Source organism: Muntiacus reevesi, chromosome 2 (assembly GCF_963930625.1).
Source record: "Muntiacus reevesi chromosome 2, mMunRee1.1, whole genome shotgun sequence".
Taxonomy (NCBI): domain Eukaryota; kingdom Metazoa; phylum Chordata; class Mammalia; order Artiodactyla; family Cervidae; genus Muntiacus; species Muntiacus reevesi.
In genome coordinates, this window is record NC_089250.1 from 265,230,145 (window position 1) to 265,243,438 (window position 13,294).

Below are 13,294 nucleotides of genomic sequence, written 5' to 3' on the forward strand. Positions count from 1 at the left end.
ACTCTTTGCAGCCCCATGGACTGCAGCACACAGGCCTCCCTGCCCATCACCATCTCGCGTGAAGTCTGCTCAAGCTTCACGTCCACTGCTTCGGAGATGCCATCCAGCCATCTCTTCCTCCGACGCCCTCTTCTCTTTCTGCCCTCAATCTTTCCCAGCATCAGGGACTTTTCCAATGAGTCAGCTCTTCCCATCAGATGACCAAAATACTGGAGTTTCAGCTTTAAGCATCTGTCGTTTCAATGAATATTCAGGGTTGATTTCCCTTAAGATTGACTGTTTTGATCTCCTTGCTGTCCAAGGGGCTCTCCAGCACCACAGTTCAAAGGCATTAATTCTTCAGCGCTCTACCTTATATAACTCATGATATTAACATACATGTGTTTTATGATATGATGGATTTTATGTTTATGATACATATTAGGTATATGATATTTATCTGTAGTTTTTCTAAATGCAACACAATAAAACAGGAGATATCAGACTACACGGCACATATTAAGGGTAAATTACTGAAATGTTCATTGCAATGATAAATTCTACACACAAACACACACAACATATATAGTGGTATGTGACATATTACATAAAATGTTTTTATATTCCATTATATGCTATGTCACATAATGCAGGAATTACACAATGTTTATCCAACATAGAGGGTGAGTTGTGAATTATTATACATATATATGGTGGATTATGTAAAATATAGGTCCTATTTCACCTTGCTGCTGTAGATTGAGATGGAGACTCTGCAATCTGAGAATGGCAGGGTTATTGCGGTGTCTCCAGGGAGTAGTTCCCATGGGTGGGGACTGGAAGAGTGATGGAAGCAGGACCAGGCAGGGGGGCATAAGAGCTGACTGGATGGGGGTGTCGGAGCTGGTTGGCCCCTCCAGAGTTGTGCCAGCTGAGGCAAGGGGACCAGACTTTGTCCTCTTGAGCCCTTTGCCCATCCTTCTTCCCTTGCTTACTCTGTTCCAGGGGTCAGTAAACTCTTTTTTATGTAAAGGGCCAAATAGTAAATATTTGCATCTTTGAAGGCAAAATGGTATTTTTCACAAATGACTCAACTCTGCCATCGCCGTGCAAAAGCAGCCATAAAAAGACGTTTATAAACAAATGAGCGTGGCTGGATTCCAATAAATCTTTATTCCCAAAGACAGGCAGCGCCAAGCTGACCCCAGCTCTGTTCTCCTAGCAGATCCTCTTGCAGGTCCAGGAAGAGGCAGACCCCCACACCGTTGCAGGGCCTATTAACCCTTTCTCACTCTGGCAGCTGCCAACGGGGATCCTCGCATCTCTTCCCTGACCAGCCGATCTACACCCCCATCTCCATTACTCCTGAAACTTTCTTCTCAGCCCTCATCACCCAGACAGGGATTAGTTCTTCTTCTTTCTTCCTTCCTGTTTTTGGCTGCGCTGGGTCTTCGTTGCAGTATACAGCTCTCTAGCTGTGGCACGTGGGCTCAGTAGTCATGGCTCGCAGGCTTAATTGCCCCAAGACAAGTGGGATCTCAGTCCCCACCCCACCCCCAGGGATCGAACCCACATCCTCTGCATTGGAAGATTCTTTACCACTGAGCCACCAGGGAAGACCCTAGTTTTTTTCCCTTTATTGTCCACGTCCCCGCACTAGCTGATGGCTCCGTGGTAGCGGCAACCTTGTCTAGTCCCTGGCTGACTCCCAGCTACTAGATAGAATGCAGCCAGGAGTGCAGTAAACATCTGTCCAGTAAGCAGGTAGATGGTGCCCTCTCCACCCTCCTCTGGACATGCTTCTCCTCTCCTTCTGCCTATGGGGCTGGGGGACCCCAGCCTGGCCTACAGCATCACAGTGGCCAGCTCAGCGATGGGCCAGGGGGTCAGGTGGGGGCTTTAGGAAGTCCATTTTCTCCTGGGGTGACTCTCCCCAGGCAAGGGCCAGTGCAACAGGGAAACTAACATGGGAGGAGGAGATGGGAGAGGCAGGAGTCCTCAGGACACCGGATGAGGCTTTTGTGAGCCACTGTTGAAGAATTTGCTTCTTATGGCTTACAGCCCTCCTCAGGAGGGGAGGAGTGCCTCCTTCCCAAATAAACCACAGGGCAGATAACATTGGAAGAGAAACACTGGACTGTAAGCCCCAGGGCGGTAGGGTTGGGGCTGTCTCCTTCATGGCTGGGACACCAGCTCTGCACAGAACACGGTGAGGAACATGGTGGGCGCCTTGGTGACAGTTTTTTGTTTGTTGGTCAGGCGCGGCAACACCCAGGGATCAGGCTCCTGCCCCATGCAGTGGAAGCGCAGAGTCCGAACCACTGGACCACCAGGCAATTCCCTAGGTGACAATTCTTTGAATGAAAGAATAAACGAAGGACAGCTTCTCTAAAGTTAACAGGGATTTTTAAATGTGGGGAAAAAAATACACCAACTTGAAGACACCCAATTTGAATTACAAATTTATTCTAACCCCTTTTCCCAAGTCACAAATAGATACAAAATTTTAGCTAGCAGGAAACCAGAGCGATGAGCCATCCTCTGGTCTTGTGCGTTTTGGGGGCGATTCTTTCCCCTCACATGCGCTGACCCCACCCACACGCAGCGGGTGAAGCGGCTGCACCCCACAGTCTCGCCGCACACGAGTATGCGTCAGGGCCGAGTTCAGAGTCCGAGATGTGAGAGCAGCAATGTGTCAGGGTCAGGGTGGCGCAGGGGGGAGGCGCTCCAACCCAGACTGCCCGTCTTCTCTTCCCACCTCTGCTTCTTCCCCTCTTGTGTGACCCTGGGTAGGTGACGTTCCCTCTCTGTGCCTCAGCTTCCTCATCAAGGAACCAAAGAAAATAATGTTATGCCAACTATGTGAAGCACTTAGAACAGTGCCCCGCGCCTAACTGGAACTCAGTAATTAACTCCACCAGAGGCTTCCCTTGTAGCTCAGTTGGTAAAGAATCTGCCTGCAGTGCAGGAGACCAGGGTTCTATTCCTGGGTCAGGAAGATCTCCTGGAGAAGGAAATGGCAACCCACTCCAGTATTCTTGCCTAGAGAATCCCATGAACAGAGGAGCCTGGCAGGCTACAGCCCATGAGGTTGCAAGAGGAGGACATGACTTAGCAACTAAACCACCACCGCCACCACTCTGATAATGACCGCATCTAACTGACAAGAGAGGTCACTGACACTGATGTCACTGACACTGACGTGATGCGGGGAGGGCAGTTACAGTCCCTGGCCTCCAGAAACCCCGCTCCAGAGATGTGTCAGTGCCAGGGTGGCCCCACCCCACCCCTACCAGAGGTAACCATGGAAACAGGTACTGAGCCGGCTCACCTGGCTCCATCAACCACTCCGTCATCCCGTGCCAGCTCGGTCTCTTGCTTTCTTCCCTTCATCATCTAACCCACTCAAGTCACTTCCCATTTTAAAAGGATCCCTGCCTGGGCCCACCTCCTCAGCTCTCTCTACATCAGTGGAGGCTCTTCTAGAAGGAATTAAGATGCTGTCTCAGAACCCCAGCTTCTTGGTTTTCTATCTGGGTAGGTCTTGTGTCCAGATGGGTTTCACTCCCCTGGGGAAATGAGGTGAGGGAGGAAGGGAGAGAAAGCTGGCCCCTCCCACTCCACCTACAGCTGCTAGGAAACAGGTGGAATGGGTCTCACCTCATTCGTCAAATGCAAAGATCCTGGGTGTAATGCGGGGCTGTTCTGGACAGAATTGCACCCCCTCCTTTCATTATTGTGTAGATCTCTGCCCCCTCCCCGAGTGGTCCACCTCCCTCTCATCTTTCTTCTTGCTTCTCTTCTAATTTTAATAAGCCTTGTACCTGTTCTGGAGATCAGCGCATGATTCTCAAACATCCTTCAGCTGACTTCCTCACTTCAGGGCTCCTTTAAGTAAGCAACATCTACAGACTGAAAGGGGCTTCCCAGGTGGCTCGGTAGTAAAGAATCTGCCTGCCAATGCAGGAGACACAGGTTTGATTCCCTGGGTCAGGAAGATCCCCTGGAGAAGGAAATGGCAACCCACTCTAGTGTTCTTGCCTGGAAAAGCCCATGGACAGAGGAGCCTGGTGGGCTATGGTCCATGGGGTCGCAAGAGTCGGACACGACTTAGCAACTAAACAACAGCAACAGCCTGAAAGACTGAATGCTGCCTGGTGGGGCCCAGGCCCCTCCCGCTTCAGAGGTGAGTCCTGGAAGAGAAGCCACATTGTGAAGGATGGTTCCCGAACTGCTCCTCTCACCCTCGTGCTTCCCTAAATGTCCCACGGGGTGGCAGGAGTCCCAACGTACGCCTGGGCTGCCTCACCCAGGAAGTTATGGGACCTTATGTGCAAAGAGTCTTTGATGTAATTAAGTCAAGGATCTTGATGTGAAATCATCCTTGATTTAGGGTGAGCCCTAAATCCAATGCCGGGAGTCTTCACAAAGAGACAGGGAGGAAGAGAAGGCCATGGGAAGATGGAGGCAGAGGCTGGAGACATGTGGCCACAAGCCCAGGGGTGACTGAGGCCACAGAAGCTGAAGAGGCAAGAAGCTTCCTCCCCTAGAGCCTGTGGAGGGAAGGAGCCTGTGCAGTCCCCAACCAGGGACTGAACCTGCGCCCCCTGCGCTACAAGCGCAGAGCCTTAATCCCTGGACCACTAGGGAAGTTCCTAAACTCCTGTTGCTTTAAGCCACCGAGTTCGTGGTAATTTGTTATGGCAGTCCTGGAAACTAATAACAAAGGTAACTGGTAGCCAAGCCCAGTGGGATGGAGGTGGGACTTGGGGATTGGAGGCAGGAGGGTAACACTGCGTGAAGAGGGGCTGTTGGACCAGAGCCCCATGAGAGGAGAGCAAGAGCACATAGATCTACAGATCTGATGGAACACAGGGATGCGGTCATCTAATCCATGGCGGGTAGTCCCCTGAGCGACGCCACTGCAGAAGACAGTGGGAAGGCAGGAAAGGACACGTCAGGAAAGGCCCGGGACTCTGAGGACAGGTAAGCAGAGGGCTCAGGCTGCAAGACAGGCCAGACCAGCCATTGGCAGGACCGAATTTTCCACCAGAAGTGGGAGTGGCAGAGCACTGCTAGAAGGCCCTGCACAGACATTCCAGTGGGTTGTGCCCTAGACTGAAGGAAGGGGGTGGCAGTTGGTTCTGTTGGAAAATTCCATTTGAGTGTCTCAGGGGAAGAGACCATGGATCAGGTTAAGGGGAAGATATAATATTTGGCAGATCAACTGTAAGCCAAGACCCCCCATTTTTTCCCCTCAAAGAGAGGAGTGATGCCCAGAGAGCCCACCTTGGAAGGTGAGGGAGGCAGAAGCGCATTGAAAGACACATTTCCTCACAATGGTCGGCGCCACCTGACAAAGGGAAGGAGGTATTCTGGTGTCAAGGATGAGCGTCCCAAGGAAATGTAACACTGATCATCGTAAATGGGGGCTGACAGGTTGATCTGGCTCAAGTCCAGTTCCAGGTCTTCTGCCAGAGGAGTGAGCCTGCTGTCCTGCTGGCTGGGCCCTGGGTCTGCGCAGTTTTGAGTGGGTGAGAGAGTTGAGCACTGCGGACTGCACCACCTGAGTCAGAGGCTGGAGGGGCCACTGGTCACAGTGGGAAGTATCACGGGCCAGCAGGAGGGTGACCTCAGCCAAGTTCCATCCATCCACATCCTGGTGGTTTCCCCTGGGCCAGCACAGGCAGGGGTAACTCAGGGAGAAGGCCACATCAGGGCACACAAGGCCACGTCCAAGTTCAGGCTTCAGCAAGCTCCTACTTCTTGGGTGAGGACACAGCCTGGGACGTGGATGCGGCCCCGGGTGTGGACGGCGGGTCCCCGGCGTGCAGCTGGGCGCGCACCTCTCGCATCTGCGCCTGCAGCTCCTCCAGGGCGCCCTTGGGCGGCGCCGCCTGCACCTGCGCCTGCAGGGCCTCGAGCGCCAGCGCCAGGTGGCCCACCTCGTCCCGCATGGCGTCCCAGGCGGCGCGCTGCTCCTCCTCCTTGCGCCGCTGCTGCGCCTGGTGGCGCCAGTATTCCAGCACCAGGCAGCTGCCGCCCACGATGAAAATGGTGGCCTCGCCCAGCAGCTCGGCGCCCAGCTCGGCGGCCGCCTCCTCGTTCAGCGGCTTGATGACCGTGCCCCGGAAGCCCATGATGCGCATCTTGGTCCGCATCTCCACCCAGTGGTACACTGCGGGGGAAGAGAGGGGTCAGGTCGTGCGGTCGGGGCCCCCTGCCACCCCCACCCCCCACGTCTCGGTTTCTAGGTCGGAGAATTGGGGACACAGCCGCCAGAGTCACCAGGGGGGTGCTTTAAAGAAGACCCTGCCCCTAGCCTGGTCTGAGGAACGCCAGTCACCCCACTTGGGGTGACCCTGCGGGCATCCTTTAAATCCCCCAGGTTCTGGCAAGGGGCCAGGAATGAGAAACTGTGCCCCAGAGGGGAGGTTCTAAGACTGGGGACCAAGCTCCTAGAAGGTTACTAGGAGCTCCCAGGGCGCAAAGTCCCAGGAGTTGTAAAGAAAGGGTCAACTGCTGAAAGCTTAGCTCCTGCCTGTCTCTCAAGCCACCTCCCTGGGTACCATCATCCCACCCACTTGAGAAAGGCAGAAACCTTTCTTTCCAGATCTTCCCCAAATGCAGTGGCGGGGGGCGGGGTGGGGGGGGGCTCCTGGATCCAAAGAAAGGGCAGCTGAAATGTGGGAATGGATGCTAAGCGACTGTGAGCACAGGGTGCCCAATCCTCTGCAAGTCTGGCTTCCAGCCTAGATCTTCATCGACCCTGAAGATGGAGCTCCTCACGTTGAGGTTCTGGGCACATATCCTAGAAGAAGCTCAGAGCTGACTGATGCTGCTGGAACAAAAAACTTCCTTGCCTAGCTGTTTCCTTGTGAAGGAAGATTCTCAGCATTTGAGTCTTAGAAACCAAGGCAGAATGGCTGCTGAACCCTAACTCACTCATGTGACAGTTAACATTCATCCAAGGATACTTGGGATTATTGGTGGTGATGCCCTGTTTTCTGGCTCATCTGGAGATTCATTTTCCTACCTCTCATTTTACTTTTAATGTTTAATAATTATCCAGAAAATGTAGAACACATAAAATGTTTTAATTAATTGTGGACTAATAATTTTATTTTTTGGACAATAATAATAATTTTAAATTTTAAGGCAATTCAAACCAGAAGAAAACATTTTAACATTTAGAACCTTACACAGGAAATTAAACAGATTCAAATTTGAATTTCTGTACATATTTTGGTTGCTGATACATCATTCATTAGACAGAATTCTTCAGGGAAGGAAACTGTAAGTATAATTTCAAGGACAAAAACGGACAACACAAAATTGACTGTAAAAGAAGAACTTGCTCTTCTTTTTTTTTCTTATAAACCGGGCAACAGCAGGCACCAAATCACAGAAGTATGTGGATTTCGGTAATACTTCAAAGAAAGGATGCTCCAGGTGTTTGAAAATGTTGTATTCTAACACAACAGAAATGATATCTTTTGTATTTCCTATTGGTCCCCCAGTCACACCGTAAGAGATGAGCACCTCATCTTTCCCTGGCCCCTCTGCTCCCCATTCCTACAAGTGATTTGTAATATATATTTTATTATATTTACACTCTTCTCACCATCTCCCTTGGCTCCCAACATGGCCGAGGAGGAAGCCAGCAGTCCCTCTTCCCCTCTCCACTGCGCACCCCCCGATCTCCCTAGGCCAGACCATTCTTTCTCAAGGTCAAGGTTTAACACACTAGCTGTTCAGGGGCCATAGTACAGTCCCTTGCCCTCTGTGCATCAGACAAGTCAGAAAAATGAAAATAAATGGCACATACAAGGCAACAATCATGGAGACACTGTTTGGTGTGATGTGACTACGCTAGAAAGGAGTCCCTGTGATGGGCTGTGTCAGGGTCGGGCCGGCTGGCAGAGGGGTCTGGATGCCTTGATGTGTCCTCAGGATCAAGGTCAGCCAGCTTCTCTCTTACTCCATGGAGCACATGGCAGTTTGCTCTCAGGTGGACAATGATTTTCTAGGATGACTTGACTTTCTCTTGAATGACAGTTCTCAAACTGCGTATCTCATAAGTGGGTCATGAGGTCAGTGTGGTTGCACAAACTATCATTAAAAGTAAAAGCAAGAATGTAATTTTTAGGGAACTGGTGACTGACCCTGGTCAGGTATGATGATAACCACTTGCATGACCTGTATTGCAACAGGAGGTCCTGATAAAGAATGAGGTACTGCTGCTAAATACTAACCTGGAGAATTCAGAAGGGACCAGAGGAGGGAGGATATGCCCGCCCACAGCATGTCTTGTCAAATTAACCCAGAATTCAGGAGGAGCCCAAGGAGGAGGGTGAGTGCTAAGTCATTTCATTCATGTCTGACCCTTTGTGGCCCCATGGACTGTAGCCCGCCAGACTCCCCTGTCTACGGGATTCTCCAGGCACGAATACTACCGGGAGTTGCCGTGCCCTCCTCCAGGGACTGAATCCAAGTTGCTTATGCCTCCTGCACTGGCAGGCGGGTTCTTTACCACTAGTGCCACCTGGGAAGCCAATGGAGGAGGGAGGAGATGATATATCCTGCCAACCTCCCAGAAACCCTCACGCTGGAATCCATCTTGGCTAAGTGATGCACGAACCACCGGGAAGGACCCTGAGTCAGAATGACTGGTCAGAGGCAGCCTGGAAACTAATCCCATCCCCGTAAAACCTGAGACTGTGAGCCACGTGGCAGAGCAGCCCTCCTGGGTTCCCTCACCCTTCTGCTCTCCACCCAGGTGCCCCTTCCAATGAAGTCTTTTGTTGGTCAGCATGTGTCTCCCCTCAGACAACGCATTTCCAGGGGTTAGAAAAGAGCACCCTCTTGGGCCCTGGAGGAGGGCACCCCTTCCTGCAGGCATCACCCTAGTTGGTCAGAGAAAGACAGATTCCCTATGATCTCACTTACATGTGGAACTAAAACAACAACAAAAGACCAAGCTCATCGATATAACAACAACAAAAAAGAATATAAAACATCCAAGCCAATCTTATGTACTCAGGGCAAGGGCTGTTTCAGAAAACTTTTATTCTTGTTTTGCGTGGGACTATGTGACTGTGTGTGCAACTGGAACATGGGCAAAAGGCTGAAAGCCACTGTCCTAGACTTTGGTTGGAATCCCCAAATCTACAGATCATGTTTAGGACAGTGACATCTTCCCAACACTGAGTCTTTCAATCCATGAGTGTGGTCTCTCTCTCCACTTAGCCTCCCATTCTTTCTGCCAGCCTTGCACTTCTCTAATTTTATTTATTCCTAGGTACTAACAGTTTTGCCATTATTATTCATGGTATTTTAAACTCCATTTTCCATTTGGCTGGGGCTGGTACACAGTGATGATACAGTTGAGTTATGTAAATAACTTTCTCTCCAGTGACCCCCTAATCCATTCTTTTTTTCCCTTTTTAGTGAAATATAACTTACACAAAGTACACAAGTGTTAACTGCAGAGCTAGATAATTTTTAAAAAACCTTTATTTTGTATTGAGGTGTAGCTGATTAACAATGTTATGATAATTTCAGGTGAACAGTGAAGGGACTCAGCCATACATACATATGTACCCATTCTCCCCGAAGAGCTGGATAATTCTGTAATATGTAAGCATCACCTAGATCAAGATCTAAGACATTCCCACACTCCAAATGGCCCTCTTCCAGTCGGTACTCCTAAAATCACTATTCTGACCTCTTATGATAGACGATATGTTCCCTTAAATCCCATTCTGTCTTCCTTGTGATAGATCACTCTATCACTCTTTCTGTTTTGACTTCTTTTGTTCAACAATATGTGAGATTCATGGTGTTGCCATGCATTCAGTTCATCCACACCCCGCGGATGGACACTCAGGGAGCCTACAGTAGGAAGGTTTCTCAGGAATGAAACTGCTGAATCACAGGGCATTGCATAACCCAGACAATCCCAACACACATCTTTTTTTTTTTTTTTCCAACACACATCTTAATGAAGTATTTTGTTGTTAGGGACAAGCTGACCCTAAAATTTAGAGGAAATGCAGAGGTCCTAAGAATAGAAAATTTTAAAGAAGATCAAAGTTTGAAGATTTACACAATCAGATTTCAAGACTAACTACAAAGCTAGAGTAATTAAGACAAGACAGTAATGGTACAAGGACAGACAAATAGAGGACTGGGAAAGAACATACTGTCCAAAACTAGGCCCCCACATATTTGACTGCTTTTCAAATGCTAGACCAGCCTTGTAGTCTTGGAATAAATACCACTAGGTTATAATGTATTATCTTTCTTATACAGTGCTGGATTCTACTTGCTAACATTTTTGTTCAGGATATCTGAATCCATGTTTAGAAGGATCTTGGCCTAAAATTTTTCTTTCTTATAATGACCTTGTTAGGTTGTGCCATCAGTATCTCATTCGACTCATAAAATGAATAAGGAAGTGTTCCACTTTCTCTATTATTTAGAAGAGTTTGGGTAATGACCTCGTTTCTTTCTTAAATGTTTGGAAGAATTTTATCACTGAAGCCATCTGGGCCTGCGATTTTCTTTAAGGGGAAGGTTTTATTTTTTTTTATTTTTTATTTTTTTAAATTTTAATTATTATTTTTTTTTATTTTTCAGGGGGTTTTGTCATACATTGATGTGAATCAGCCATAGAGTTACACGAATTCCCCATCCTGGTCCCCCCTCCCACCTCCCTCTCCACCTGATTCCTCTGGATCTTCCCAGCCCAACAGGCCCGAGCACTTGACTCATGCCTCCCACCTGGGCTGGTGGTCTGTTTCACCACAGATAAAATCATACACCATGACCAAGTGGGCTTTATCCCAGGAATGCAAGGATTCTTTAATATCCGCAAATCGATCAACGTAATACACCACATTAACAAATTGGAAGATAAAAACCATATGATTATCTCAATAGATGCAGAGAAAGCCTTTGACAAAATTCAACACTCATTTATGATTAAAACTCTCCAGAAAGCAGGAATAGAAGGAACATACCTCAACATAATAAAAGCTATATATGACAAACCCACAGCAAGTATCACCCTCAATGGTGAAAAATTGAAAGCATTTCCTCTGAAATCAGGAACAAGACAAGGATGCCCACTCTCACCACTACTATTCAACATAGTGTTGGAAGTTTTGGCCACAGCAATCAGAGCAGAAAAAGAAGTAAAAGGAATCCAGATAGGAAAAGAAGAAGTGAAACTCTCGCTGTTTGCAGATGACATGATCCTCTACATAGAAAACCCCAAAGACTCTTCCAGAAAATTACTAGAGCTAATCAATGAATATAGTAAAGTTGCAGGATATAAAATTAACACACAGAAATCCCTTGCATTCCTATATACTAACAATGAAAAAACAGAAAGAGAAATTAAGGAAACAATACCATTCACCATTGCAACAAAAAGAATAAAATACTTAGGAGTATATCTACCTAAAGAAACAAAAGACCTATACACAGAAAACTATAAAACATTGATGAAAGAAATCAAAGAGGACACAAACAGATGGAGAAACATACCGTGTTCATGGATTGGAAGAATCAATATTGTCAAAATGGCTATTCTACCCAAAGCAATCTATAGATTCAATGCAATCCCTATCAAGCTACCAACGGTATTTTTCACAGAACTAGAACAAATAATTTCACAATTTGTATGGAAATACAAAAAACCTCGAATAGCCAAAGTAATCTTGAGAAAGAAGAATGGAACTGGAGGAATCAACCTGCCTGACTTCAGACTCTACTACAAAGCCACAGTCATCAAGACAGTATGGTACTGGCACAAAGACAGAAATATAGATCAATGGAACAGAACAGAAAGCCCAGAGATAAATCCACAAACCTATGGACACCTTATCTTTGACAAAGGAGGCAAGGATATACAATGGAAAAAAGACAATCTCTTTAACAAGTGGTGCTGGGAAAACTGGTCAACCACTTGTAAAAGAATGAAACTAGAACACTTTCTAACACCATACACAAAAATAAACTCAAAAGGGGAAGGTTTTAAATTATAGATTCAATGTCTCTAACAGATAAAGGGCTATTGAGAGTTTCTATTTTTTCTTGAGTCAATATTGTTAATTGTGTTTTTCAAGGAAACTGTCCATTTCCTCTACATTGCCAAATTTTGGGGCTACAGTTGATCATGATATACTCTTGTCATCCTAGAGTTAGGATATGAATTCATCTTTCATCCCTTTTAATGGAAATTTGTCTTTCCCCTTGAGTAGTATTAACCTTTTCAAAGAACCATCTTTTGACTTTGTTGATTTTTCTCTATGAAATGCTTGCTAACTCCTAGTTTTTCTTCAAGATGTGTCTCAGGTGTTTCCTTCTTCAGGACTAAGACCCCTCTGGGCATCCTCAGCTCCTTGGGCTCCTATATCCCAGCCCTGATCAATCCTGGGTGTCACTGGTGACAGATCTGTCTCCCCCACTGGGTCACGAGCTCTGCAAGGGCTGAGCGCAGGCCCATTCTGCTCGCCCTTCCATCTCACACCTGAGTTCACCTCTGCCCGGGATACCATCCCCCCACTCCTCTTCTCCCACTGTGCCCAATTCGTTTTTTTAGGTCTCAGCTGGAGTGTCTCTTCTTCCTAGAGGAAGACACCTCTCTGATAGCTAGGCTGCATCAAACACTCCTCTTGGCTCCCGAAACTCCCCAGGCTTCCCTTATCATGACACTGTTTATTCTAGGTTGAATTTTTTTTCCTTTAAATATGGATGTAGAACTCCTTGCTTCTAAAATGGATACAGAAATCAGTTTCACTCAGGCTTGTCTGACCTTTCACCAAAAATGCTGGTTTCACTGTTTTCAAGTTTCTTGAGGCCTCTGGCAAATTCTTCCTGCTTCATGGGGAACTCCTTTGTCACTGCCTGGAGGCTAGACTGAAGGGCAGTTTCCCAGAAATGCCCAGTCCAGCACCTGGCATTGAGAAGGCACTCAGGCAATGTTTAATGAGTGGATGAGGCTCATCTTTCCTTCAGGTGTCCTCAAATTTACTGTATTTAATGTCACTATAAGCATCCAAGTTTTGTCCAAACATTCTTGTCTGTTTTGAAGTTTATATCTTAAATAGAGCTTGATGTTTATCCTATCTCTCAGGAGTCAAGAATGCTGCCCTTCCCGAGGAGGAGATAATTTCACAGGTCGCTTTAGCTAAGAGAAAGGCAGGATCGGCCCAACCTGCTCATCTGCCCTTAGTCACTCTGCTGGGATTTTTGACATCATGCCACAGTGGCACACTGCCACCTTCACTTCTCTTTCTGAACTGAG

General features: G+C 47.6%; 2 protein-coding genes across 2 annotated transcripts in view; both read right to left on the minus strand.

Annotated features, from left to right (window-relative positions):
* LOC136161461 (optic atrophy 3 protein homolog) overlaps window positions 1-13,294 on the minus strand; it is a 59,743-nt gene that overhangs the window by 26,065 nt on the left and 20,384 nt on the right. The window lies entirely within an intron of this gene.
* LOC136161460 (optic atrophy 3 protein) overlaps window positions 38-13,294 on the minus strand; it is a 39,673-nt gene continuing 26,416 nt past the window's right edge. Inside the window, exon 2 of the mRNA XM_065926325.1 lies at window positions 38-6,157. Within this exon, the coding sequence (XP_065782397.1) occupies window positions 5,739-6,157 (419 nt within the window). The 3' untranslated portion in view covers window positions 38-5,738. The remainder of the gene's footprint in view (window positions 6,158-13,294) is intronic.